Here is a 25,837-nt window from a genome sequence, read left to right as displayed (position 1 = left end):
ACTCATTTTAGTTACCTGTCTAGTTTTTGTGGATATTTTAGTTTATGGCCCTGCTGTATACAGTGAGAACAAATGTCAGCCTATACCCTTAAAAACGGTACTTCATATTCCTAAAGAGTAATTACACAACTCTTCATGCTTTTCTTCAAATCTCTGGTCAAATTCCTTTTTTTTTCTTTTTTAACTTTTCCTTACAATGCCCACCTTAAACAGGTATAACATCTACTGTAAGCTCTTCGGACCTTTTATAGTTTTTTCCCTACATTGGGTATAGTGACCCAAATAGACATAAAGGGTCAAATATAGAAAAAGTTTATTTTCTGCCTCACATAAATCATATTATAACTTTACACCATCACAACATAGCTTACTTGTATTCAGCAATGACAATTCTTATCCATCACTTCATATTTTAATTAGGTTTATATTGCCTAGAAAGAGCTTTAAAAAAAAGGATGGTGAAGAAGAAGCACCTTTTTATACAGCATTTCCATATAAAGCAGTAATAGATGAAAAGGAAATTTTAAAATGAAAGGAAAGAAATCTTGGCAGCTTGGTAACACCAATCAGCTTGGTGTTCTCCATAAACAAAACAGATTTTAGAGTTGGACAGACTGCACTGAAATTCTGGGTTTGCCACTGAATAGCCAAGTGGACTTAACCTCTATGAGTCTTAGTGTCATCTGTGAAGTGAGGATACTATCTACTTCTCTTTGCAGGCCTTTGAGATAAAACGATATGAGACAGGAGAACTGAGATAACATACACTAAGTTATTAGCACAGTGCTCAGTACACAGTGGGCTTTAAATTAAAGGTGTCTATAACTTAAAAACGAACAGTGTAGTAACTAAATATTCTCTAGCATGCTTTCACATCTTCAAGAGTAATCTAGAAGAGTCTAATCTTTCAGAGCGTATCTTCTATAGACAGAAATCTGTTATGCTGCCTGAAACATCAGATCTTCCATCTTTACCTACAGGTATTTTTCCTCACTACACTTTTCTATTCATAAAGCTTCAGTTATAATTTCAATTGGTATAATCCACAAATGCAGACTAGAATTAAAAAATGAAGGAAATATAATACACTGGAATATATCAAATCCTAACCATTAATTTATTTTCTCAAAACATTGTTAATTCCTAAGAAATTACTCAAAAAGCTTACAATCTAACAATGACTCCTAAATTCTTATTTCAGGATATAGTTGGTTTAAGGATTAAATGCGTATATACTAAGTATTCAGTATAGTTCCTAGTACATAGTAAGCATTCAATGTTAGCTTTTTAAAAAAATTTTGTTATTGCTACTACCCAGGAAGCATTATGGAGATACCTATACAGAGTTGGGTGACTGTTTATCAAGAAATCCAAATTCTATTCTCCATTTCGCAAAGAAAATATTTGATTATGCAGAAACAAGTAACATCCTCAAGTAGAGATATCTGCTTCTAATTATACGGAAAGATAAAGCACCCCAGAAAGAAAGTAACAATGATTAGACAAATCTGAGGACACTTTAGGTAAACCATTCTTAGCTTCAACAGAGAAAAACACTTCCCAAAGTTTTATCAAAGATTAGTGAATATGAAGTCTATCAGATCTAATACCAAAGAACAAATGCCTCCTGGGGAAAAAAAAAGATGTTACATATGAGCTCCATGAAATCCAGAGCACTGGAGAGTTGAAGTTTGACACCTGAAACATGCATAAGCATGGTATGTCAGCAACACATCCATAAAAGCCAAGAATGGCTATCAAATTTTCACATTTCAGGACATAAGCTTACAATTAACACAGTTCCTAAATATATATCCTAACCCTAAACAGTACTGAATGGCCAGGTAATAATTAAAATTACGAGATAAGAACTTGAAGCAAAATGATTCCATTCAAATATATCACATCACTTTAAAAGAGCAGTTTGAATGTGGTTTTGACTAAAAGAAATGATCTTAAGTAGTCAACTTACCGAAGCATTTTCAGTTCTTGTGCAGCTTTCAAAATGATTTCGTGCTGCCTCTGACTGAGAACCATTACCCCTCCAAGGCCTTGGTCAGAGTCTAAGTTTGTATCCGACCCCATCATTTCAGAAGAATGATGTGAGGAGGGCATATGTTCCGCCATGGGGGAATGTCTATCCACATCAGATGGGTACCATCTGTCTGACAACCGTTCTCTTTCCCAGTCCATTCTGTCAGGGATATAATCTCGCTTTTCCCGCCATGTATCTCCTCTTTCTGGATACTCTCGGATCCTCAACTCACCCCTATCACGAAAATCTCGATCATACCCATGGTCTCGATTTCTTTCTTCTCTCCATCTATCATCCCGATATCTATCCAAAGGTGGAAGAGGTGGGAGGGGTGGTAAAGGTGGAAGAGATGGAATATCCCGTTCACGAAACTGTGATTCTTGTTCATCCAGTGGTCTCCCATAATCTCTGTCCCACTCATTATCCAAATTTCTATCATACATATCCATGGGTCTTCCAATCCGATCCACATCCCTGTCCAAGTCCCTGTCCATTTCCCTGTTGTAGTCCTCATCCATATCCTGATCTCTCTCCCAATCATCCCACCAAGGGCCTCGTCTATCTCCATCATGAGATCGAGATGGTGGTGCTGAGAACCTGTCCTCTCTGTTATATGGATCTAGTGTATCATCTTGATAGTCACGTTCACATTCTCTCCAGTATCTTTCTCTATCCCAATCATCAAGTCTTTCTCGTTCCATTGGAGCATTTCTACCATCTAAAGGGAACTCTTCATGCCCTCTCTCTTCTCCATGGTTCCATGGGGCCCTAGGAGGCTCGTCTCGGTGATATGGATACATTTTTTCCCCACCATCTCCTGGTTCTGGTCTAAATGGACCTCTGTCACGACCGAAATCTGGTCTTCCCAGTCCCCTTTCCCTACTGCCAGGCCCTCGGGGTGGTCCCCTCTCCCTACTCCCGGCTCTTCGTGGTGGTACTCTCTCCCTACTCCCAGCCCTCCGAGGAGGTCCTCTCTCCTGACTGCCAGCCCTCCGAGGTAGTCCCCTTTCTCGGCTGCCAGCTCTACCTCTGTCCTGGCTGCCTTGTAGACCACCTGGCACTTTCTCCCGATTGCCTCCTGGCCTCATTAACCCTCTGTCCCGGCTGCCTTCTCCTCTATTCATCTTCTCTCGACTGTCTTCTCTTCTACCCATCATCTTATCACGAAAGTCTTCTTGCTTGACCAACCCTGGGCCACGGCTGAGTGCCTGGCCTCGACCTCTATTTACTAGTCCTTTATCCCGTATGTCTTCCATTCTGTTTTGCCCCAGACCTCTGTAAGATGAGCTGCTGCCTCGATTGCCTTCTAACCTATTATCTCTGTTATCTGGCCGAGGTAGCCCTTTCTCTTGGCTGTTTTCTGAGTGGGGCAGACCAATACCCAAAGGTTTAAAATCATTATCTGCAGTTAATGATGATGATGTTGTCACTGCTGCTCCTCCCTCCATCCCCCCTGGTTTTGAGGGAAAAGCAGATTGAGAAGGTACAGGTTTATTTGCAAGGGATACAGGCTGAGTAACAGCTTGGGCTTTGTCCATTTGAGTCTCCATACTTTGAGAATTCGGGTCCCAATTAGAAGGCTCTATGGGCCCTTCCGAGACTTCGCTTTTAGGTGGCTCTTGTTGAGAGTCGCTTAGATTCTCATTTGACTGAGCCGCCTTGGCATCCTTTATATCTGCAGCAATGGAAAATGTAGCTGACTGCATTTTAAAATTCTTCTGCTGGTTACTATTGGTGTCTGCTAATTGTTCTTTGTTTCCTGAAAGAGGTTCTGCTTGTGACTTAGGTTGCGGCTGATGTTGCTGTCCAAAAGCTGGCTTGGGGCCTTTCCACTGTGGTCCACTCTGTCGAGGACTGAGGGATGTATTGGGGGTAATATAAAACTGAGATGCTGGCCCCCGGGGAATCATTCCCCATTTGCTTTTAGTGCCCTCTGTTGGGTGACCTTCATATCTGGGTCTTGGCCCATCGGGGCGATTTCCTTCAAAACGAGGCCCTTTGGGTCTCGGTCCTTCACACCTTGACCCTAAATCCTCAAATCTTCGAGGACCATCAAATCTACAAGTAAAACAAAAGATATTACTCAAGACAGTAAAGCAGAAAAAAAATATTCTCCATGTAAGAATATTTAAGGCAATCTGGCCTTAGAATTTGTTTACAGAAATGACTCTGTCAGTCATTAAATAAATCCTGAGGCATCTATCTTAGAATCAGTAAGCTAAAGTGGCAGTGCTCAGGTCTCAGGACAGGCTTTGGAAATCATGTCAGTAGTATTATCATAATTCACTTCAAAACATTTCCTGCGGCAAGTCACTGATATTTTAACTAAATTGTTAAAAAGCAATTATAAACATTGTGACTTAGTAGACAGAAAAGTCCACTCATTTTTAAGGGGGAAAAAATGCCACAGCTAATTCTGAGAGTATTTTCAGAATTAAAATATAAAAACTAAATAGGAAACAATTAACAAGGTAATTTAGGATGATTATAAATACTGTTGGAACTAACATTATCATCTGGACTGACAAAATTCAAAAAGACAGTAGCCAGCTATATCTTAGGAGTATGCCCTGACATTTTAAAGTCTGGACATCTTAAAGTCCTGAAATTTTGTTATGGACCTCCTTGCTTATTCAGTAAATTTTTAGTGCACATTCCTTGTCAAGCACTACAGTACATCCAAGGGATATACAAATAAAATGTCATCTGTGCCCTCAAAGGGTTTGCAATCAAGGAGAAAGAGAACCTAAATGTAAATAAGTGCCCAAAGGTGCAATGACAGAAGTCTATCTGAATATAACAAGGGCAAACAGAGGAGGTGATGGTTAATTCTACCAGGATAAGGGGAAGGTTGCTGTCCAATAAAGGCTTTATACAATATATGATGCTTAAATTAAGTCTTGAAGGACAAATTCTCTGAGGCCAGGCTAACAGAGTGCACTGGAGATAAGGTAAATGGACAGCAAAGACATCTAAGGTTAAGGAAGCATTGTGAGGAAAGGCAGGGAAGCACACTAGCACAACATGTCTCGAAGTGCAAACAGTTCAACATGGCTGAAACAAGAGGAGACAGAGTAGGGAGAGCTGGGAAAGGAGTGGAAAGGTAGAGAACTAAGAGACAAAGTAAAGAGTAGGCAAGAATCAATCTCCAGAAGACCCTGTATGCCTGTGTGGCAGAGACTACTATGTTCCTCCAATAGCCAGCCATTCCCCCTTTTCCTAGAGTAACTGAGCCTCTTCATTCTTAGCTGGACATAAAGCTAGCCAGCCTAAATACTCTCTTTTCCAAATTCTCCTGCACTAGAACTTGCAGCCATGTTCTGGCCAATGCGCTGAGAGTGAAAATGACCAGCACATCCTTCTGGGTCATACCCTTAAAGGGAAGGGCACATATTCCTCTTTATCATTTATCATTTCCATTTCATGCTAGCTTTGACATGGTAATGACACATCTTGGACCATGTAGATAAGGGCAATATACTAGGAGATAAAAATGAACAAATCAGGAGGAACCTGGATTCTTGACATTGTAGAGCCACCACATAAGTGCTGAGAAAGAATAAAACTCTAATTTATTAGAGCATGTGACTTTGGATCTCTGTTATCATAAATGAATTAATTCAGCTGGGTAAGAAGTTGGGAGTTACTTAATGAGACTTAGAGCCACTACAGATGGTTTGAATTTTAAAAGATTGCTCTAGCAGAAAAGTAGCAGATGGATAGGTGGGAAAAGTTTATTTAGAATTGTTTCTATAATTTGGGTAAGTGAAAGGGAAGCCTGTCCTAAGGCAGTGACTGACATGAAGATGCAGAGGAGATAAAAGTGAGAGAGATGTGAAGGAAGGTGAAATGGATAGGACTTTCTAACAGGTGAGATTAAAATGATAACGGAAGGGAAGGATTTACAATGATTCTAAGGTTTCTGTCTTAGGGCTAAATGGATGGTGATACTTTTCAGGATTTTAATGATAAATAGAAGAGTTTTTCTCTCATTGGTTTGGGAAATCAATGAGGAATAATAAATTCAGTTTCAGATAAATCATTTATTTTCCATTCCTGTTGACGTCAGATTTTGCTGGTCTAGAAGTCTTAGTTTCAAAGGGAGGAGGGAATGCTCCCATCAGGGGAAACAACAATAACTCCATTAAACTCAAGATTGCCACCTGGCTACTTTGGGTTCTGAATCAACAGGCGAAGAAGGGAGTGACTGGCCCTGGGCTGCAAGGGGGAAACTGCACACTGAAGGTAAGAAGGAATATGTCTGGAATGGAGATCCTCTAGGACACCTCTTAGCACTTCCATGTCCTGTGATTAAAGTAAAAAAAAAAAAATTTACAATAGCTGAATTCAGACAGGACTGCCAACAGCCCAGAGCCTTCAAGAATGAAGGTTTGGGTCACTCCACCAGGCAAAAAACCAGGACCACCTGAGGTGCATGTGAGAACAAAGGGACTATGAAATGGGTTGTGGATAAAGGTTATTATAAATACCAACTATGGTTAGGTTACATGACCAATCGCAGAAAGAACTGTAACAGTTATGAGTAGTTCCTTCCTTATTTGATATGTTTAAATATGTCTTAGTCAAATTTCTTTGGTTGATTTTTCTTATCTAACATAAGATGTATTAATAATAGTTAATTTTGTATCTCAGAGTTTAAATTACAAAGTAACAAAGAAAGAGTGTGAACCCAGCTGGAAGAATGAAGATTTCACCAAAGACAAAAAAGGGACTTTGTATCCTTTTCTGGGGAAAAGGTAAGAATCTTTTTTCAGTTGTCCAGAGATAAGTATTTTATGTCATGCAAAAATCTCCCTTGTGACCCATCCTAATCAGAAACATATAAGGGAACTCTGGGAAAGAACATATTAGTGAACTCCACTACAGCCTAGCCAAATTGACACCACACAGACTCCTCACAAGAAATTTCAATATACATAAACCCATTATAAACAGAAAAGGGATCACCAGCAGATGAGAATTTTGCTTTTAAATTCTAAAAGACAAAGAGCACATGTGAATGGTAACATATGGAGCAAGAAGAAGCTGCAGTTTAGAATGCTGGAAGTAGAAAGGGATACAATAAAAATGGAGTTGGGGGCAGCCCAGGTGGCTCAGCGGTTTAGCGCCACCTTCGGCCCAGGGCGTGATCCTGGAGACCCGGGATCGGGCCCCTGGGCTCCCTGCATGGAGCCTGCTTCTCCCTCTGCCTGTGTCTCTGCTGCTCTCTCTCTCTGATGAATAAATAAATAAAATCTTAAAAAAAGGGATACCTGGGTGGCGCAGCGGTTTAGCGCCTGCCTTTGGCCCAGGGCGCGATCCTGGAGACCCAGGATCGAATCCCACGTCGGGCTCCCGGTGCATGGAGCCTGCTTCTCCCTCTGCCTGTGTGTCTGCCTCTCTCTCTCTCTCTCTGTGTGTGTGACTATCATAAATAAATTAAAAAAATCTTAAAAAAAGGGGGGGGAGGGTTGGTTTGCTCACAGAAACCTAGATAGTCAAAATTCTAGATACCATGAAGGACAAGACTAAGAGTTGGGGTTAAAAATATATAAGTTAAAATCTATAGTCGGAAACATCAACCAGACTTTCTCTAGGCTGAATGTCCCTAATTTCTTGAATCTGAGAGTCCTCTAACATTAGCAGACAGTTCTTTGCCCTACCACCTCAAACAAAGCCTGAATTTGCTGACTGGGAGCAATAATAGCTAATAACTCCTTCATATGCATACAGTTTTCAGTTAGCTTGTTGGTGTCCCCAACTCTTAAATATAAATGATAACCAAGGATCACTAGATATTTGAGGAATGTCTCCAATATGAAAGGAAGAGACCAAAGGTAAACAGGTCATAAATCTGGAGAAAACAGAGATAATGCAAAAAACAGAAGATAACTTTTTAAAAATCCTCAAATAACATCCCCAGAAAGATTCTTAAAGATACTGTGCTATAAATCAATTTGCTATACATAAAAAAGGATGAGAACCAAAAGAACTGTGGAACATTTTTAAAATTCTCCAAATAAAATGCAATGAAAGAATTAGCAGTATTTCGAAGTACAACCAAATGAAAGAGAAAAAGACAAATATAATCAATCTAGCAGGTCCAAAAACTTACAAATGAGGCATTCCAGAAAAACAGAAAACAAGAAAAACATTTATAAAGAAATAGCACAAAGGTTTAAGAGTTAAGAGACTCTAATCTCCAGACAGAAAGGGCCTAGCTCACTAAGTACCAAATATAACTAGTAAAACAAAAACCCACTATGAACTTTTAGAATACCAGGGTGAAAAAGTGTTTCTGGCAAAGGGAGAAGTCACCTAATTAGGAAAAGAATCAGAACAGTATAGCACCTACACTAAGTAACAGAAGAAAATAGAATGATGACCCTAAAACCTTGAGGAGTAATTATGTTCAACATCAGTATGTGGTATGTAAATGGTATTAAACAGTTTGGTATTAGCATTAAAACAGACATACAGATCAATGGAACAGAACTGAGAGCCCCAAAATAAACCCACACATATATTGTCAATTACTTTATGACAAAGGAGCTAAGAATATATAATGGAGAAAGGACAGTCTCTTCAATAAATGATCCTGGGAAAACCGAACAGCCATATACAAAAGAATGCAACTACAGTGCTATCTCACACTATACACAAAAATTAACTCAAAATGGATTAAAGACTTGAAAGTAAGACCCCAAACCATAAAACTCCTAGAAAAAAACACAGGTGGTAAGCTCCTTGACATAGGTCTTGGTAATGATTTTTTTGAATCTGATATCAAAAACAAAAAGGTGGGACCACACTAAACTACCAAGCTTCGGTACAGCAAAGAAAACCATCAACAATATGAAAAGGTGACCAACTGACTGGGAAAAAATACTTACAAATATTATATCTCATAAGGGGCTAACATCCAAAATAAACAACTCATATATACTCTAGCGAAAAAACACTCTGATTAAAAGATGGGCAGAAGATCTGAACTGATATTTTTCCAAAGACGACATACAGATGGCCAATAGGTATATGAAAAGATTTTCTACATTATTTATCATCAGGGAGATGCAAATCAAAACCACAATGAGATATTACCCCACACCTGTTAGCATGGCTATTTTCAAAGACTAGAACCAATACATGTTGGCGAGGATATGGAAAAAAGAGCACTCTTGTATATGGCTGGTGGGAATGTAAATTGGTTCGGCCACAAGGAAAACAGTATGAAGGTTCTTCAAAAAATTAAAAGTAGAACTACCATGTGACCCATCAATTTTACTCCTGGGTATTTATATCTGAAGAAAACAAACAAACAAAAAACTAACTTAAAAAGATACATGCATCCCTGTATTCACTGCATCACTGCAGCATTATTCACAATAGCCAAAATATGGAAACAACCTCAGTGCCCATCAATGGAAGAATGGGTAAAGAAACTGGATACTGAACTGAATATTATTCAGCCATAAAAAAGAATGAAATCTTGCCACTTGTGACAACATGGATAAACCTTGAAGGCATTATGCTAAGTGAAATTAAGTCTGACAAATGCTGTATGATCTTATACGTGGAATGCAAAAATAAATAAATAGGAAAAACCCAAGCTTATCAATACAGAGAATAGGCTAGTAGTTGCCAGAGGCAGGGGTGGGGCATGGGAGAAATGGGTGAATTAATTTTGTTTTTAGTTTAAATAAATTAAATTTTAAATGCTCAACTTCAAATTCTATATCCAAATTATTCATCAAGTGTGAGGTTAGAATAAAAACATTCTCAGACACACTAGACTCAGAAAATGTACCTCTAACCCATGATTTCTCAGTAAGTTACTTGAGCATGCACTCTGGGAAAAAGAGTCACTAAATAAATCACAAACAGGAAGCCATGAGATTCAGTAAACCGTGAATCCAATCCAGGAGGACAGTCAAGGAAAATGCTGGAGTAACAGCCATATATATGGCAGATCTTTTGAGCAACCAACCACCCAACCTGCCTAGGTGTAAAGCAAGAAGATGCATACATTTTGGAGAGAGAGCTCCTCAGGAAAAAAAGGGTGGTGCTTCTGGGACTGGGGTTGGAGAATTATTTTAAACATTTTTCAAGAAGACAATTAGAAATCCTAGAGAAGTCATTACAGTAAAGAAAATATAACACATTGCTTATCTCTACAACAAATATTTTTGCTCATCTAATAACAGTGATATAAATATATTAGGCAGATGAGGTTAGAGTAGTGTAAGAGCTAAATCTATATCAGACCCGGAAGTAAATATATAATATCTAAAATGTGTAAATCAAGAAAGTAGGAGCATTATCATTTAGTGGTAGGAAGGTAACTACCAAAAGAAACAGCTAAAGAATTAAAAGATGTCATTAGAAAACACATCTAAGCTGGCTATTTTTCTTGATTTTTAAAAACTATGGTATGTACATACCACTTTGATAAGAATAGAAAATGAATTTCTTTAAGTGGCACAGAGAGATTAGCCCTAACCAAGAGAAAGAAGGGCTTCTTTTGAGGCTAGAAGATGAGGATAGTAGAGTAAGGTAAACATAAGGGCAGAAAGTGAGTTTCACTTGGCCTGAAAGCCTTGATTTTCTCTGGGAGTCAGGAAGCTAAATTAAAGCTACAAAGTAAAATTAAAATGTTTGTGGAGACCAAAAAAGCAGCACTAGTGCAGATGGTCTCTGCAAAGCAGCGAAGGCTTGGCACAGTTATTGTTGGGCAAAGGGAAAGGAGCTGACCAAAGACTTGTCAAAGGATAATAGCAATGCTTAGGATGGAGACCACTTATTTACCTATTTATAATACTGTTTCAGAGCTTATGATGGTTTAGTTCCTTTTCTTGAAGTTACATTTATTAATTCAAAGTGCCTGGAAAAACACCTTAGACCATTAAAGTCATGTAAAGCAATCTGTTTGTATTTGATTCAGCAATGATTACTTCATATAAATGAAAAGAGAAGATTATCCTCCACAAGGAAGAGTCAGAAGAACCCTTGTCCACTCATTACCCAGTATTATAAACAAATTTAAATACGAATGAACTGCCTTCCTCACCAAATTGTGAATGTCTTCAGAATTTTATCTATAACTAAGACATTCTGGCATAAGCACCAGTGATTTAATCTGACACGTCAGGTATTATGTTTGTGATGGAAATAAATGGTACTTAAGGAGTTCACAGTCCATGGGAAAATGGAGGCAAGTAAATCAACAATCAGAACACAATTTGATAAAATGGGATGTGTTGGCTTTATTTACTGAAGTATGTCCATTGTCTGACTCACTGAAGGATCTCAACATATAATTACTGAATTGCTCCCTGCCCCCTAGGGTAAGAAAAATAGGAATTAGCAAAGTAAAAACTGACAGGAAAGGAATTCCAGACAAAGAGAAGAGCACGTGTCAAGGCCAGAGGAAAGGATGAAGGAAGCAAGAGGCACTAAAAGATGTGCAGATAAGGAAGAAGAGAATCCAGGGGCAAAGTTGTAAAAGGTTATGAACTCAATACTGCAAGCATCATGCCTGCAAATACAACATGCAGTTTCCATGAAAGGGTAGGGTGCTTTGCTTTTAGATTAAATTGCTGATCAACAGCCAAGGGTCATCATTTTATTTTTATTTTGGGTGTTAGAAAATGTTAAAGCAATTGAAATATACTTTCAACACTACATGTAAATGGCAATTATTTATCAATACTGCACTTTCAAATTTTCAAAACTCAAGGCTGTAACAAAATGTTAGACTATCAAAACCTTTTGTATTTATAAAAGAATTTTTAAGCTTTTGGAAGAAATATATTTAGAGATACTCAATTTAAAAGTATGCACAAAAATAAGTCATGTTTACAACAATACAATGAAATGCTATGACCTTTTAACATATAAAAACATTTGAAATAAAGTACAAACATATATATATTCACTAATACAATCACATAAAAACACATGCATTGCCCATTGGTTAGATGAGAAGAAAAACAAATATTTGTTGTTTTAAATCTTTAGAAAATTTTTGTACAGTTAGGTATTTCATAAACTTCTAAAAAAATAAAAACCCTAAAACTAGATATGAAACCATTAGAGGTATGTATAAAAATTTTAGGATTTGACATAAAAAATAGACTTCAAATTGGGTATAAAAACTTAAGAGGTATGAAAAAATACAAAATACCCTTAAACAAGATAACATCTTATTGTCACAATAATTACATAAACATAAATCAGCTGACCATGGGAATTACAAAATGTTAAATTCTAGAATCAAATTCTTGCCCTTTTAGTTTTCATGTGAGATAATTTTTCTAATTATTTTCTAATATATATATATATATACAACCAAGATCCTGAAGTCAAAATCCAACCCCTGCCAAGTATTATCTCTATAGTAGGAACAACCATGACAAATGGAAACATAGATAAAAAATTTAGTATTTATAGTCCCTTGCTAATCCTAATAAAGTAGGTACAGAATGGAAGAGGTGAGTAATTCCAATCTAAAAACCAATAAAAAAGTATGTGTGACAGATCAGAAGTCAATATATTACAAAGATTTCAATTCTTCTGCAAAACAGTCAATAGATTCTATGCAATGTTTATCAAAATTATAGGTTTCTGAAAACTGACAAGGTGATTCTAAGCATTACATGGGAAACACAGAGGACCACAAATAGTCAAGTCAATCTAGATTGGGAGTCAGCAAACCATACGGCCCATGGGCCAAATCCAGTTAAGAGTGTTTTGTTTTGTTTTGTTTTACAATTTTAAAGGTGAAAAATAAAAGAATGAAAAATATTTAATATAAACCAAACATGGCCTGCAAAGCCTAAAAATATTTCTCATCTGGCCCTTCAGAGAAAAAGTCTGCCAACCTCTGATCTAGAAACACAGAATTGGAGGACTTACACTCAGAGACATCAAGATTTATTACAAAGCTACAGTAATTAAAACAGGACACTTATGCAAGGATAGACAAATAGAATCCAGAAACAAACCCACACATAGAGTCATCTGACCCATAATGAAGGAGATAGTACCAAAGTAGTAAGAAAAAGTTAACTTTTTCAATAAATGGTGCTGGGGTCAACTAGATAGCCATATGAAAAATAATAAACCATGAACCCTGCCTCATATTATATATCAACAATCAACTCTATAAATTGTTGATTTAAAAATAAAAGATAAAACAACAAAAGATAAAATAGGTTAATGTGTTCATGGCCTTGGGGCAAATAAACAAAGATTTCTTAAACAAAACACAAAAAAGCACTAATAACTATAAAGGAAAGGGTCAATAAATTCGACTACTAAATTAAAATCAATAATTTCTATTAATCAAAAGACACCACTAACCTTTGAGGCTCCTCTGGGTTCACTGCATCCTAGTTTTAGAACTGTTTTGTTTTTATTTTTGTTTTGACAGTCTATTATAGTCATACCTGTCAGAATGGCCAAAATCAAAAGAGAAGAAACAACAGCTATTGGTGAGAATTTGGAGAAAGGGAACTGTTGGTATTGGAATGCAAACTGGTATAGCCACTAGGGAAGACAGTATGGAGGTTCCTCAAAAAGTTAAAAGGAGAACTACCCTTTGATCTAGCAATCGCACTACTAGATATTTACCCAAAGAATACAAAAGTACTAATTTAAAAGTTATGCACCCCAATGTTTACAGCAGCATTGTCTACAGTAGCCAAATTAGGGAAACTGCCCAAGTGTCTATCAACTGATGAATGGATAAAGAAGATATGAGGTGTGTGTGTGTAATGGAATATTACTCAGTCATAAAAAGAATGAAATCTTGCTATTTGCAAGGATGTGGATAGAGCTAGAGAGTATTATGCTAAATGAAATGTGAGTCAGAGAAAGACAAATACCATATGATTTCATTCATGTGGAATCTAAGAAACAAATGAGTAAATGGAAAAAAATAGACAAACCAATAAAGACTCTTCCTTTTCTTTTTTTTTTTTTTTTTAAAGTATGCTCTACACCCAACATGGGGCTTGAACTCTCAACCCTGAGATTTAGAGTCCCATGTTCTACCTGCTAAGCCAGCCAGGAGGCCCCCAAGAAACAGGCTTTAACTATAGAGAACAAATTGATGGCTACCAGTTTATTTAACCCAGTGATGGATTAAACAGGTGATAGGGATTAGGAAGTGCACTTGTACTTCCTTATCACATATCCAGTGATAAGCACTAGATGTTGTTTATTAGTGTTGAATCACCATATTATAATACCTGAAACTAATATTACACTTATGTTAACTAACTAGAATTTAAAGAAACACTTAAAAAAATAAACAAAAATAAACAGTTCTAAGGATTGACATTTCATGACTTTTTTTTTTTTTTTTTTTTTACAGGCTTTTCCCAAGAACAAAGAGAAAACTTACCTCTAAAAAAATAGAATAAAACTTATATTATCATGCAATTACTATTTGGGTCCACTCTTTTCACAAATCTAAGATACATTATGGGATCCTATGGGATTTTTTTTCTGTATCTTAAAAACATTCTGCAATTTCTTTATCCTAGAATTCTTATTCATCTTACTCATTAATTATCCCCAACTATGCCACAGAAGATTAAAATATGAAGACAATGAAGGAATGATGGATTTGCCTAAAGGATGAAGCAAAGGTAGAAATAACTGTCATCTCACTCCACTTTGTATTACCCAAAATCTTACAGCCTACTTTTAGGCTTCTCTGAACACAATTGAGAAATGAGAAACTTTCAGAATGGCAAAAAGTGAGAGAGAAAGCTGTGTCAAAATAAAAAAATAAACACAGAGACAGAAGCACTCTAGGCTCTAATAAATGTGAAACTGATCGCATCAGTAAAATCTCCAACTCTGAGTCCTCATATGACAGCACTCTAGATGAATATTCTCAAACTCAATATTTGATGAGTGAACAATATATTTCTAAGGACAGAAAGGAAATGTAGTACTGCCATCCACTTGGTTATTAAACTGGAAGGATGTTATCACATAATATTTTCTGCCAAGAACCTGGATCATTCTGCTTTGCCAGAAGAATGTGTGACAGGATTATTTGATCTTTTATATTTATGTGCCAAAATTTACTCGATGCAGAGTTTTGCTCTTATAAAACTTTTATAAAAATTTCTAATAAGTTGTTTTTCACTATTCCTTTGTTGTTACTTCTGTAAGTTATTTGTAAAATGACTTTAAAATTTAAAAAAGTAAAAAGGATCCTCTGGATCTATATACTTTTTTGGTATACTGAGGATAAGAAAAAGGGTTATAGAATGACAAATAGTTGAGACAGTCTAGACACAGAATAATATCTAGTATACACAAGGAACTCCTACAATTCAATACATTACCCGATAGAAAAGCTGGGAAAAGACCTCAATCAACATTTCATAAAAGAGGAAATTCAACTTAACAATAATCAAATGGACAGAGAAGTTAGCTTCATTTGTCATCAGAGAAGTACAAACTAAAGTCATACTTAAAATCTCACTAGACATCCATCAAAACGGCTAAAACTAAAAATTTAACAATACTAAGTGTTGATGAGGATGCAAAAAAACTGCTGGTGAGAATGTAAATAGACATAATCACACCAGAAAACTGTTTGGGGGCACCTGGGTGGCTCAGATGCTTAAACATCTGCCTTTGGCTCAGGTCATGATCTCCAGCTCCTGGAACTGAGCCCCGCATGGGGCTCCCAGCTCAATGGGGAGTCTGCTTCCCCCTTTCCCTCTACCATTCTCCCTACTTGTGCGCTTGCTCGCTCTCAAATGAATAAAAAAATCTTTAAAAAAAAAAAAGAAAAAGAAAAAAAAAACAACTGTTTGACAACATCTACCAAAGTAAAACCATACCTACCACCTGATCAAGCAATTCGAATCCTTGGTATATTTCTAAACAAAATTAAATACATGGCACACACACGCACACACCTAAAGAGACACCTACAGCGCCAAAAGACACAAAGCAGTGATCTTCATAATAACCAAAAATCTTAAATGACTAAATATTAGAATAGATAAACAGATTGTGGTATATTCAAACAATAAAATATGGTAGAGAAATGGGAATGAACAAAAACTGCAGCTACATACAACATGGATGTATCTCACAATAATGTAATATCAAGTGAAAGATGCTAGACTCAAAAGAATACATACATTAGAATTCCAATGATATAAACTTCAAAAATAGGCAAAACTATTATATGAAAAGTCAGCATTATGGTTATCTTTGGGGTGAGAGAAAAATGGGAAAGGGCATGAGGAGGACTTCTCAGACACTAGTAATCTTTAGATCTTGATCTCAGTTGTGATAATGTGAGTGTGTTTACTTTGTGCAAATTCACTAAGCCATATACTCAGGATTGTGCATTATCTCTGTATGTTACCCTTTAATAAATAAGTTTTATGATTGAAAAATAAAAGGTTCTGGGAAACCAATATCCACTGACCTAACAGTTTATCAGAGCAGAGGTAGTCTTCTAGAAGTCCCGATGAAACAAATGACACACACCTACACACAATTTCAAAAGAGCTGCCCCAGATGCTCCACAATGTGGTATGATATTTACACATGATGGTTTTTAGAAAGCAGCCTCAATCTGGATTTCGCAAAAACTCAAAGTAATCTACATTATTTTAATAGTGTATTATTGGTCAATCAGTTATCTGTGTTCTCTATTCTTGTTTTTCTACACAGCTTTGTTTAAAAAACAAAACGGAATGGCTTACCATATTAGTTATGTGATTATAGCAAACTCGAATTCAACTAGTAAGAAAAATTCACAAGTTTCTGTAACAGTGGATTATTTCTACCTCAGTCTCTTTCACTCATTTACCAGCTTCTCACTGATTTTTTTTTTCACCTAGTTACACAGGAGGAAAAACAACCATGCCCTGGCAACCATCAGAAACGATACTCAATATAAGCTAAGTGAGCAAAAGAAGTAGAAAGGTAATAGAAACAGAAATGACATAAGCTAGATTGGGGAAGGGTTTTAAAAACAGGGTAGATAATGTGAGCAGGATCCAATTCAAAAACAAACAAAACAAAAAAAAACCCATCCTTATCAAAGTTGCAGGTGGAAAAGATGGAGAGGAACATCTTACATCTAAAAGCAACATAATCAACATTTATTAAGATTTCAGCAGACTAGAATGTTGGCCCAAACCTAACTAAATGAAATGTAAAATAAAATCTTAGAGAAAGACAAAACAACAAAAAACATCCTGCAGAAGTTCAGGATGAGAGAGACTTGGCTTAATAAGAGCTGATGTGAAAAAGACTTGGGAAGCCAAAATGATGTTAAGCTCAACACGAGTCAACACTGTGACAGTGCTGACCAAAAAAGTAATTTGTTCAGCTACACAATACGTTATTTATAAAAAAGTTGGTAATAGGTTCTATGGTTTCCTGCATCTAAAGTAAGGGTTCATTCATTCTGAAGGAGACTGACAAATCCAAGGCCCTTCGCAAGACAGTGAGGAATGTAGCAGGAGGAGGCTAGAACCAATATAAGTGTGAAAAGAAAAGAAGAATATGAGTTTCTGTGATGGCAGAGAAGAGTACGTAGGACAGGATGCAGGAGTCAAGAAGGTGGTGTTTAAAGAAATGTAGGAACTCACTATAGGAGGAGGATAGGATAATCCATCACGTGTTACACCACACAGGCAGATCTAGAATCAACAGGTAGAAGTGACAGCAACACATTTAGGTTCAACACAAATAGGCTTTCCGGCAAACTGTCAACACCTTGTATGGTAGTATTCCTTATCACAGTGCCAATGTTCAAGCAGAGGCTATTAACCAATTGTCACAGGAAGTAAAATGAACTCAAAAGTGGATCAGGAAAAAAAAAGCGGGGGGGTGGAGGGGATCCCTGGGTTGCTCAGCGGTTTAGCACCTGCCTTCAGCCCAGGAAGGGCTGGAATGAAGATCCTGGAATGCCAGGATCGAGTCCCACATCGGGCTCTCTGCATGGAGCCTGCTTCTCCCTCTGCCTGTGTCTCTGCCTCTCTCTCTCTCTCTCTCTTCCTCTCCCTCTCTCTCTCTCTGTGCCTCTCATGAATAAATAAATAAAACCTTAAAAAAAGTGGATCAGGGGTGCCTGGGTGGCTCAGTCAGTTGAGTGTTCGACTTCTGATTTTGGCTCAGGTCATGCTCTCAGGGCCATTAGGTCAAGCCCCCACGTGGGCTCCACACTCAGGGCAGAGTCTGCTTGGGATTCCTTCTCCCTCTCCCTTTACTCCTCTGCCCCCTAACCACACATACATGCTTGTTCTCGCTCTCAAAATAAATAAACAAATCTTTAGAAAAAAAAAGGATCAGAAGGCCTTGGATTCTAATTCCATCTCAATCATTTACTAGCAATGTTATCTGGGGCAATTTATTTATAACCTCTCCAAATCTCAGCTTCCCTTATATGTTTACTTCATGAGATCACGGAAAAATAATAAGGTAATACATGTAAGACCCAGGATGACAAACTAAAATGCAATACAAATATGAATTGCTATAGAGGGGATATTACACTAGATAATTGCTAAGATCCTCCCAGCAGTGAAATTATTAACTATACTTTAAGGTAAGAAAAAACTTAAAATGGGTCCTAAATTTACAATAAGATTTGGTAGGCAAAAGACAGAAAACATTAATATGATAGAAAAAAAGGGGGGACACCTGGGTGGCTCAGTGGTTGCGTGTCTGCCTTCAGCCCAGGGCATGATCCCAGGTCCAGGGATCGAGTTCTGCATCAGGCTCTCTGCGAGGAGCCTGCTTTTCCCTCTGCCAATGTCTCTGCCTCCCTCTCTGTGTCTCTCATGAATAAATAAAATCTTTTAAAACTGGGCGGGGGGGGGGGGGGCGCAGAGCAGAAAAATCTATGTTTCTTTTTTTTTTTTTTTTTAATTTTTTTTTTTAATTTTTATTTATTTATGATAGTCACAGAGAGAGAGAGAGGCAGAGACACAGGCAGAGGGAGAAGCAGGCTCCATGCACCGGGAGCCCGACGTGGGATTCGATCCCGGGTCTCCAGGATCGCGCCCTGGGCCAAAGGCAGGCGCCAAACCGCTGCGCCACCCAGGGATCCCGAAAAATCTATGTTTCACAAGGTCTTAAGAATGTACTTTTCTTTCTTTCTTTCTTTCTTTCTTTCTTTCTTTCTTTCTTTCTTTCTTTCTTTATTTATTTATTTATTTTTTTTTTATTTATGATAGGCACACAGTGAGAGAGACAGGCAGAGACACAGGCAGAGGAAGAAGCAGGCTCCGTGCACCGGGAGCCTGATGTGGGATTCGATCCTGGGTCTCCAGGATCACGCCCTGGGCCAAAGGCAGGCGCTAAACCGCTGCGCCACCCAGGGATCCCAAGAATGTACTTTTCTGATAGCAAATTAGTCACCAGATCTAAAAGGCAATGCTTAATCCAAGAGATAAGCAGGAATTCTAATAAAAAAGTTACACATGCCAAATAAATCGAGATTACAAAATGCACTTGTAATCACTCACAGTATGAATATCACTTAATCATGGCATTAAACACAGTGCTTAACTAGTGCTTTTGCTCTGGGACCACCTGGACTCTGCTCCCATTGGGTGTGGACTCAGGCTCTATTCTCCCAGTTACTTGATGCTGAGCAAGTTTCTCAAACCTCTCAGCCTCAGTCTGTCAAGGGTAAATGTAGGGTATGAACCTGCCTAGTTAACAGGTTGCTGAGAAGACTCTAGGAGATAACATATATATGGTTTCTGGCACCCAGAGAGTTCATGTTAATTATGTGTTGCACCATAGAACCAGATCTAGAATTAACAGGTAGAAGTTGTAGCAATACATTTAGGTTCAAAGCTAGGAAAAATACTTTCCAGAGAACTGTCAAGAATATAACTGTCATTCTAAGATGGTAGAGTTCTGTGCCATGTTGTTTTCAGAGTTATAAATTTGGTGAACAAACCAAAGATATATTTTGTTTCCAAAAGCCAAAATTAAGGTTAAATTAAAATAGTTAATACAGATACACTGACACTGAGATAGAAAACTAATCAATGTACTGACGAGTGCAAAAAAGCAAGCTTACAAGACAATATGCTCAGTATGATCTTATTTTTATGACATATTTTTAAAATAATTATCTCAATGGTGGAATTAGGACTTTCACTTTTTAAAATATTTTTCTGTACTATCTAAATTTAGTATAAGGAGTATATATTTCTATTACAATTTACAATTGGCAAAAAAATGTGATTGATAATGTTTTTCTATAGAAAAATTAACATGTAGGCCAACTGGGGAAAAATATACTTTTACAAACTTGGAAAAATGAATTAAATACTTTTTAAAAAGCAAAAAAAAAAAAAAAAAAAAAAGGCAAAGCAAAAAAAAGTTAGAGATTACTAGTAAATTTTCCTGTGTGCTTTTCTAAATAAAAATGTGGTGCAGACATAAGGAAAACATCTCCCAAATTGAGGGAAATATATAGGAAATGAGCTCCATGGGGGTGGGGATTTTGTCTACTCTGTTATATTCACTGCTATAAGCACAGAGCAGGAATAAATATTTGCTAAATAAATGGATAAAAGCCGTATCTACCCTTACATGAAATTTTGTTGCCTTATTTCACTAGAATTTGACTTATTCATCTTTATCTCCAATAGCTGGCATATTCTCTAACAAAGAGAAGTTACCAATTCAGTTATTTGTCAAATCAAGGAAAAAAACAAAAAAGATAAGTAAACTTAATAAATATTACTGTTGAAGTTAAAAAGTCTATAAGACATTGATAAGTATTACTCTAAAAAAGGACATTCATCCTGGAGTGTAATCTCTACATACAGGATAAAAGCAGTGACATCAAAGAAATGGGGGCACGTTACTATTTCTAGATTTTTATTATGTTGTGTCTAATAAGTGAACAATACTAACGTTATTAACTGTAAACCAGGAATGTATATAAAAGTACAAAGAAATATAAAAATCATATAAATAAAGCTTTTTATATAGCACCAAGGCCTACTCAGCCTAAATCAACAAAAAAGCCAAACCAAACCAACCAACCAAACAAAAGCAGACCTACCTTGGGCCTCTTGGGCCTTCCAAGTAACTGCTTCTAGGAGGATCTGGAAGCAGTCCACCTGACCTCACTGGCATGTCCTTGACTCCAGTGATGGGCTGAGATGGAGCAGCTGAAGACTCCCCAAGTCCTTGCTCAGATGAGAATGAACTATATGGCAGAGTCGACTTGCTCAGAGGGGCTTTAGAATTCACTTGGTCTGATGGACTAACAGCTGATTGCAATGGAGGATGGTAGGTTGAGGGTGGGGCTGAACCAAAAGACACAGGAGTGGGAAGCAGTGCTGGTCTAGGTTTCTCTGGAACCTGTGAACTTTGAGAACTGGAGGCTGGTGGAACTGGGGCTGTGGCTAACTGAGGAGGTATCCCTTGTGGAACCCCAGGGGGAGGTAATCCCGGAGGAGGTGTGGCTAAAGACAATGGTGGGAGGGGCAAGACAGGTGGAGGTGCTGCAGAGGAGAGAGAAGGGGGGGGAAGAACCGGTGGTGGCCCTGCAGAAGAGAGGGAAGGTGGGGGAAGAACCGGTGGTGGCCCTGCAGAAGAGAGAGATGGAGGCATCACAGGTGGGGGCACAGAGGTGGGTAGAGAAGGCGGCATCACAGGGGGGGGCATGCCGGGCGGTGGCACTGAAGCAGGCAGGGCAGGGGGCATCACTGGTGGTGGCAATGATGGGGGCAATACTGGAGGGGGCATTGTTGGTAGAGGTGGAGGCATCTGAGAATATGGAACAAAAGGAGGTGGCATTGACATGTTCCCCATATATTGGTTCTTCATGTTCTGAAATGAATTGACTTTCTCCTGGAGATAGGTCTGAGTCGCTTTCATATGTCCCTGCCATGTTTTCCACTGCTTCTCATACTCCTGAAGCTGATCTTTATGAGGATAAGAATGGAGCTGCTCCTCCCACAGCTGAAACTCCCGCTCCCATTCTTGGTAGAGATGTTGAAACTGTTGCTGCTGCATCTCATAATGCCGCAGCTGCACGTCTACAGACATGGTCTACGAATAAAGGGGTGACAATTATTTCAAGACATTCATATAAGAGAATTAATCACAAGTTAAAATATTAAGGAATCAAGGGCATTTGTATCTTAGGAAACTAAAACACTAAAGACTTTGTAGGCTAGTAAGGATAAACTTGTCACATCTATTCAATGATAATCATTCTTTCTTCCTTTGACTCATTTCTATGTTGCCCCAAAGTTGGAGAACTAACTAAACACTAAAGCAAATACCTATCTTAACAAGAATTATTTTTCAACCTTTTAATATTACAATGGATAATTTTAAGAACTTGAAAAATGATCTATTATTATGGACATACAGACACAAGTTTGTGTCTTCAAGGTACAAGAAGGACAAGTATTTTTTATGGTGTATTTCCTTAGGTTTCTGTGGTGGTTGCTGTGATCTTTTTGGTGGATTTTTGCTCGTCTGTCACTGTAGTGATTTGTAGGCAACTTGAAACTACATGATACGAATCTTTGGTTCTGGGGCACCTGAGTGGCTCAGTCAATTAAGTGTCTGCCTTTGACTCAGGTCATGATCCCAGGGTCCTGGGATGGAGCACCACATCAGGCTCCCTACTCAGCAGGGAGCCTGCTTCTCCCTCTCCCTGCCTCTCCCCCTGCCTGTGCTCTGTCAAATAAATAAATAAAATTGTAAAAAAAGAAAGAATCTGTGGTTCTTAAAACTCTTAGCAATGGGCCTCTAACACCTGCTTGGGTGGACAGAAGACTCGACAGAGACTCCAAGACAGAAGACTCCACTAGCCCTGCCCCACCCTCCCAACAGCATTTTCATAAAGCTGTACTTCCCAAACTCATGGTGATGTGACAGAGAACTACTCAGAACCCCCTTGGAAACATCTAATTTAATTTCTCTCCTTCTTCACATTTAAATCTTTTTCAGGAATAACAACTCCTTTAAATGACTTGGGGCAACTTCCCACCATGTGTCAGCTGAGGAGGCACTTGCCTGCATATGTGGCGGCTGCTGTATGATCTGTTGGTACTGTTGGAGGATCTGCTGTAACTGAGTATGCTTCTGCATTATTCCCTGATACTGGAAGCCAACTCGATGTTGCTGGTGCTGCTGCCAGTGTGCTGCTGCAGCCTGCAACTGTTTTAACCTCGCATCTTCTTCTGGGTCTTCAGACTAAAGATAAGAGAGAGAATACACTTTTATGTAAGCAATAAAACAGCAACCAAATTAACAAACAACCTGAATATTTTTTAAAGTACTGTATTATAAAGTCCAGAATCCCTACACTCTGGCTGACTGAGAAAAGTTATTTTACATTTAGATAAAATATCTGGCTCTACTTACACTGTGGATCATGAATACTAATACAAAGGAGCTTATAAATTCTAGTCTTTACTGGAATAATAAGAGTCAGTTTATAGCTATGTGCTCTGCATCCTATGAGAAATATTTTTTTTTTCACATTAGCCATTTTTTAAAAGATTTTATTTTTTTATTCATGAGAGACAGAGAGGCAGAGACATAGGCAGAGGAAGAAGCAGGCTCCCTGTGGGGAGCCTGGATGCAGGACTTGATCCCAGGACCCTGGGATCACGACCTGAGGCAAAAGTAGACACTCAACCACTGAGTCAACCAGGTGCCCCCACATTAACCGAGAGACTAAAATGTCATCATTATGATTCAAAGATTCCACAGAGGCTCTTGGGAGAACAACTATCTTTGGACCAAAGTGAGAACTTTTCATGTGTCAGTTAGTATGTTAAGTGACAAGGATTATCACATTTAATGCTTCAATAGCTCTATAAGATAGCTACTATTTGAATATACCCATTTTGCAGATGAGGAAATTGTAGCACGGGCTAACTAACTTGTGCAGAGTCACCCCCAGCAAATGGCACTGCCTCGACTATAGCCCCAGTAGTTTGACAACAGAAGGTTAGGCTCATAACTACTGCCCTGTGCTGCCAATATGAAAATGCCCTGGCTTCCCTTTAGTGCTGAGAGAGCCTTAATTCAGAAGTGTCTAATTCTTCACTCACTGGAACCATGAGAAAAATGCCTTTTCTAAACTTGATCATTTATCTGATTATTCCATAACAGAATTTTGCATGTACTTAAAAAAAAATCAAAACATATATCCATTTTGACTAAGGTATATATAAATGAATCAGAAAAAAAAAGCTAAACAACTTATTAAACACCAAGTAATTAGTTTTATGGTTACCTGGGGTTCCTCAGGTGGGAGAGGAGGTGGTACCTCTTCATTAGGAGGTGGTAATGGGGGCTCCTCCGATGCAGGGGGTTCTGGTACTTGACTAGTTGCAGGTACAGTCACTTCTTCCTTTACCGGCTCTGGTGCATCCTTTGCTGTGACAGGACCTTTTTTGTGACCTGGCAGATGCACTTTTGTCCGCTGCTGCAAACTAAGAAGGTGCTGCCGATACCAATACTGCTGCTGTTCCTACAACAGAAAGCATTTTTAAGAATTTTAACTAAAAATCCTATATATCTGCAACTTGGTGTTGATAGAGACCTGCGTTTGTACCTGTGTTCATCTGTCTATATGTAGGAAAAGGCAAAGCCGGACTGAGAAAGACAAGTAAACAAGATCTTTCAATTCCTCCCCCAAATATATACATTTAAGTTAAACCATACATATTAATTCAACATACTTCTCTACTCTTTTACCACACAGTTTTGGAAGTGAGAGCAGTTTTTTTTTTTTTTTTTTTTATGATAGTCAGAGAGAGAGAGAGAGAGAGAGGCAGAGACACAGGCAGAGGGAGAAGCAGGCTCCATGCACTGGGAGCCCGACGTGGGATTCGATCCCAGATCTCCAGGATCACGCCCTGGGCCAAAGGCAGGCGCCAAACCGCTGCGCCACCCAGAGAGCAGTCTTTTTGACAAACGCTCAGAGGAGGAACGCCTGGGTGGCTCAGCGGTTTAGCGCCTGCCTTCGGCCCGGGGCATGATCCTGGAGTCCCAGGATCGAGTTCTGTATCGGGCTCCCTGCATGGAGCTTGCTTCTCCCTCTGCCTGTGTCTCTGCCTCTCTCTGTGTGTCTCTCATGAATAAATAAATAAATAATCTTAAAAAATAAAAAAGAAACTAAAAAAAATGTTAAAATGCTCAGAGGAAATCCTGTTAGTATTCACAGCTGCTTGTTTTGAGCCTGCCATTAGCTGGGGTAGATTTATCCAAGGGGTCTTGTAAGTAATGAATATAGCCAAATAGTTCTGTCCCTTCTCTGACTTCTCTCTCCTTTGGTGCTCTTTCCTCTTTTAAACAGCTGTTGTATCCCAGCTCTATACAGATAAATGAGAATATACTTTTTTTAGAATTCTACTCATTTTAAAAGTCTCAGCTTTGTCCTCCAAATTATATTGTACTTTAATTTTCTGAAAGCTTGTTTTGTGTTTCTACTTGAAAAAAACTACAACAAAAAAAAAAGAAAAAAACTACAACAATAAGAACTTTAATGAAGAAATAATTAGAAAATACAGCTGATCCTCATTAGTCATGGATTCTATATTTGCAAATATGCCTACTTGCTAAAGTTTATTTCTAACTCCAAAATCAATACTCAGGAAACTTTGGCTGTCATTTGTGGACATGCATAGTGGAGTGGTGAAAAATCTGAGTTGCCTGACTTGCACATTTCCTGCTGTTACAGAACAAGGATATGGTCTGCCTTTTTGTTTAGTTCTTATACTGTAAATAAGTGTGCTTTTCACAGTC

The 25,837-nt window shown here is 38.1% G+C and overlaps 1 protein-coding gene across 3 annotated transcripts in view; it reads right to left on the bottom strand.

Annotated features, from left to right (window-relative positions):
• Nucleotides 1–25,837, bottom strand: part of YLPM1 (YLP motif containing 1) — a 78,706-nt gene that overhangs the window by 43,616 nt on the left and 9,253 nt on the right. For all 3 annotated transcript variants that reach the window (XR_012036904.1, XM_072839343.1, XM_072839342.1), the window contains exons 2-5: nucleotides 24,324–24,560; nucleotides 23,093–23,272; nucleotides 21,120–22,114; nucleotides 1,973–4,093 (exon numbers count right to left, since the gene is read on the bottom strand). Coding sequence is in view for 2 of the 3 variants with exons in the window: in XM_072839343.1 (XP_072695444.1) it covers nucleotides 1,973–4,093; nucleotides 21,120–22,114; nucleotides 23,093–23,272; nucleotides 24,324–24,560 (3,533 nt within the window). In the remaining variant the exon portion in view is untranslated. The remainder of the gene's footprint in view (nucleotides 1–1,972; nucleotides 4,094–21,119; nucleotides 22,115–23,092; nucleotides 23,273–24,323; nucleotides 24,561–25,837) is intronic.

The sequence above is a fragment of the Canis lupus genome, chromosome 9 (assembly GCF_048164855.1).
Source record: "Canis lupus baileyi chromosome 9, mCanLup2.hap1, whole genome shotgun sequence".
Classification (NCBI taxonomy): Eukaryota; Metazoa; Chordata; class Mammalia; order Carnivora; family Canidae; genus Canis; species Canis lupus.
Note: the sequence above shows the minus strand (reverse complement) of the source record. Positions and strands in the feature narration are given on the sequence as shown.